The sequence below is a fragment of the Microtus ochrogaster genome, unplaced genomic scaffold (assembly GCF_000317375.1).
Source record: "Microtus ochrogaster isolate Prairie Vole_2 unplaced genomic scaffold, MicOch1.0 UNK8, whole genome shotgun sequence".
In the NCBI taxonomy this organism is placed as follows: Eukaryota; Metazoa; Chordata; class Mammalia; order Rodentia; family Cricetidae; genus Microtus; species Microtus ochrogaster.
Window position 1 is genome coordinate 1,595,786 of NW_004949106.1, and position 3,905 is coordinate 1,599,690.

At 47.9% G+C, this 3,905-nt stretch overlaps 1 protein-coding gene across 1 annotated transcript in view; it reads right to left on the bottom strand.

Annotated features, from left to right (window-relative positions):
- The window catches only part of Sgo2 (shugoshin 2), a 23,768-nt gene extending 20,340 nt beyond the window's left edge, over positions 1-3,428 (bottom strand). Inside the window, exons 1-2 of the mRNA XM_005366347.3 lie at positions 3,381-3,428; positions 1,091-1,216 (exon numbers count right to left, since the gene is read on the bottom strand). Of these exons, the coding sequence (XP_005366404.1) occupies positions 1,091-1,214 (124 nt within the window). The 5' untranslated portion in view covers positions 1,215-1,216; positions 3,381-3,428. The remainder of the gene's footprint in view (positions 1-1,090; positions 1,217-3,380) is intronic.
- Between the last annotated feature and the right edge of the window lie 477 nt (positions 3,429-3,905).

The following is a 3,905-nucleotide window of genomic DNA, read 5'->3' on the forward strand; positions in this document are numbered from 1 at the left end:
GTCTCAAAAAAACCACAAAGAAAGAAAGGAAAAAGAAAAAAGTATTATATCCCTTTAGTATAGTTAAATATAATTAGAATTTAGATTCTACTACATGCCAAAAACCTACCTACTCCACAGTACACACATACACACAAAGAGTTTGTGAACGGGCCTTGCTATGTAGTCAAAGGCTAGCCTTAAAATTGTGATTCACCTCTGTTAAATATATCTTTTTTAGATATTCAGAGAAAGTCTGGAAATCTTCAGGAAAAGACTCCACAGCAGGACCGTCTATGGCACAGAGTACCCCACTCGGCCCTCCTTGGCATACCCCAGAGAAACAGACCGCAGCTGCAGGATTTTCAGAGGCTCAGAAAGAATAACAGCTTCTTGCTGTTTTCCAAACAGTCTTGACAAATGAAGGAAGACAGGTCACTAGGGGAGGAAGGCAATTCACACGATCTTCCTACAGATCCTGATAGGTGTCTGTCATGATTTCAAGATATTTAGGAGTCTTGGGTGTGACATCAGCACGATATGTCACTATGGAAGGTAGTGTCCCATGTAGCTAACATGGGTATAAATGACTGAGATAATCTGTGGGAGCAATAAAAGTTTAATTTGGGGAGTTTCCCACCTCCATAGGTTTTTTTTTTGGGGGGGGGGGTTGTTTGTTTGTTTGCCTTCCTGACACCTTACTGCCAGCACTAATAAAAATCTCATTTCCAAAGCACAAGTGCTGTCTTAGCCTTGGCCTATAGGAAACCACGGACTACCACACTCCTCGTGGCCAAGAACCTCTAGGTTACTCCCTGCCTGCCACAGCACACGCCAGGCCAAATCTTTACTCTCTTTAGCTCTTCTCCAGAGAAGCCATACTGGTGCTGTCTTCGCAGGCTAAGAGGTAGCTGCCTCGAGTGGGACCCGTCCCCCCCCCCCCAGCTTACAATTCAGCTGTCAGCAAGGGTAAATTAGCTCCCACTCAGCAGAGGAGCTGGAGGCCATGGAAATAGCAAATGGAAAAGGTACCAGCTGACATTTTAGTAGTGAATGAGCGAAATCTTCAGAGAGCCAAAGGTAAGTGGAGTTAAAGATGAATGGCGCTTACTTAATATTTTTGTTTTGATTTTTGAAGCAAGAGAAACATTTAACTTTGTCTTTGCAATTCTGTCTTTCACTCGTCTCTTGATTCCTGAAGTAATAGCGGCAGCTTCCATCACTGGGTACTCCATCACTAAACGAAAGGAAGAAAGGATGGAGGAGACTATTAGTTAGTTATTGGTTACTAAGAGTAAAATAAGAGCAAACTAATACATTCTAAAGAGAAGCCACCATAACTTAAAATAAACTGTGCACACAAATATTTACAAAAGCCTTTGCATAAAACCTGAAAACAGGAATTTATATGATCAGGAGAACTAATAAATTCCAAAAAGGTAAATACTTTGTTTTCCCACTCAAACCTGTATCGTACGCCTGGCAGGCACGAACATGTAGGGGCAGGTGGCAGGATAGGGTCCCTGCTACCATGGAAGAAATATCCAGCCAGAGATGGGCACTGTTCTGCTATTGGGCAAACGTGGAACTTTAGGTAAGAGGGGTTTAACGGGAGCACAAAAGAAATAACTAACACAGGAGTGGAAGAGGGCTGGAGAATAGACGGGAAACTATAAGCTTAGCTACGTCTACTACATTTATGGTCTACTAGGTTTACAGCATAATAGGAACAGGAGGATACATAATTATGCAATCTGACAAGAATACTGACAATCACACAAGATAACAGAGAAGGAGTCAATGCTGCCTGGGCAGAGAAAACAGACCAGAGAGCCCTTCACTGGGGTGCAGGGATGCTGACCTTGGTCAGTGCTGCCTGGGCAGAGAAAACAGACCAGAGAGCCCTTAACTGGGGTGCAAGGATGCTGACCTTTGTGTTTAAATGGGGGAGACCTCCCAAACCTACACTCCCTCCAGGAGCCTTCCTGTGTCCACCTGCTTGTACCTATAGAAACCTGTCACCTGCCCCAGACTCAGCTGCTCCACCACTACCTGCTTTGAGTCCACAGGACTCTCTCAGTTCGCCTTTCACGTCCATCACAAGAATCCCTAGATTCCTGCCATCCTCATCGTCCTCCCTCGAATTCTCCTCCAACTCTGCACATCCTGTAACTGGTCCTACATAGGCCGGAAGACGACAGCCAGACCCCTGCAATTCTGTCTATGTCGAGTCTGCAGATTTAAGGATCCAGGATGAGATTCTCATTCATCGAGGTAACACCATACCTAATACCATCCCAAGCATCTTTACAGGGAAGAGCAGAGATTAGAGCCATGCTGTCACAAGCCTTCGCTCAAATGTCACTTTCTTAATGAGCCTTCCATGTTCAGAATACCCCATCGTCCGTCTCTACTGGACACGATGAAAAGACCAAAACTAAGAATAATAGGTACAGAGGAAAAAGAAGAAACCCAGGTCAAAGGCACAGAAAATATTTTCAACAAAAATCATAGAAGAAAATTTCCCTAACCTAAAGGAGATGCTCATCAAGATACAAAACACCAGACAGGACCCAGAAAAAAAATATACAGAACAGCAGACAGGACCAGAAAAGAAAGTCCCCTCGTCACATACAGAACTAAGAAGGAATATTCAAAGCTACAAGGGAAGAAGACCAAGTCACATACAAAGGCAGACCTATTAGAATCACACTCGACTTCTCAATGGAGACTGTGAATGCCAGCCCAGACTACTATACCTGCAAAACTTTCCATCACTACAGAAGGAGAAAATAAGACATCCCATGAGAAAAACCAAATAAATATATTTAATTTATACAAATAAATATAGCCCTATATACAAGAAGGAAAACACCCACCTAAAGAGGTTAACTAAACCCAAAAGAACACAGGCAATAAATAATCCCAGACCAGAAAATTCAAAATCAAAGATTAGTATCCCATAAACAGTAGACTATAAAAAAGCACATAGCCAATAAACTGTCACCCCTAACACACTGCTCCGCACTCAGGACTGCTCCGTTATCCCCCGGGCAACGGTTACGACTCTTTTGGGGGTCCCAGCTCCAAAGCGCAAGGAAATAAAGGCTAAGTACCTCGTAGGTGCTGGGCGAACGGATGTGTGCGGTGCCAACAAGGGGACCGGGCTGCCTGCTCCGCCCTCAGGACTCCTCCGTTATCCCCCGGCCACTCTCGTGCAGCAGCGGTCTCCCCTCCCCGAAAACCAGACCCCGCCGCCCGTGCTCCCGGATGAGATCCTCCATCTCATCCCAGACAGCGTCCCAGATCCGAGCCGAGCCGGCCGGACGCTCGAGCCCGCCGGGAGCGCTCGGCGCGCCGGCCCCGGAGCCCAAATCCCGTTCCTCGGGGAAGGCACTGACCTGCAAGCCGGTGGCGGTGGCCGCAGCGGCCTCACAGGCGCCGACTCACCGCCCCTGAAGCCTGGGAGACCGCCTCACGCCCCGGGAGCTCGGCCGCCCAGCCGACCCGTCCTCCGATTCAAACTCCGCGGCGGTTGGCGACCGACGCCACAGCCAATCGGAGTGCGAGGAGGCGGCGCGAAGCCGCTGGTCCCCGGAAGTGGAAGCCGGAAGGGGCGGGACGCGCTGCTGCGGAGAGCAGAGTGGGCGTGGCTAGGCGTGGCCGGGCGTGGCCGCCCGTAGATCCGGTACCCGGAAGGTTGCCAGGCAACTCGAATCTCTGTCAGGGCTTGGGATCACTAGCCTGCGTCCAGTTGCTGCATCCTTGCCTCCCAGTGGTGATCCTCGGTTCTTGCTCTTGTAATCCTTTCTCATTTTGTGTTTGCAAGAGCGGCGGTGATTCTCCGTTTTAACAGGACCGCGAGACTGGCATTTTAAACTGTCACAGCTATATTTTAAAATGTGTGAGCCTCTTTATTTTCCAAG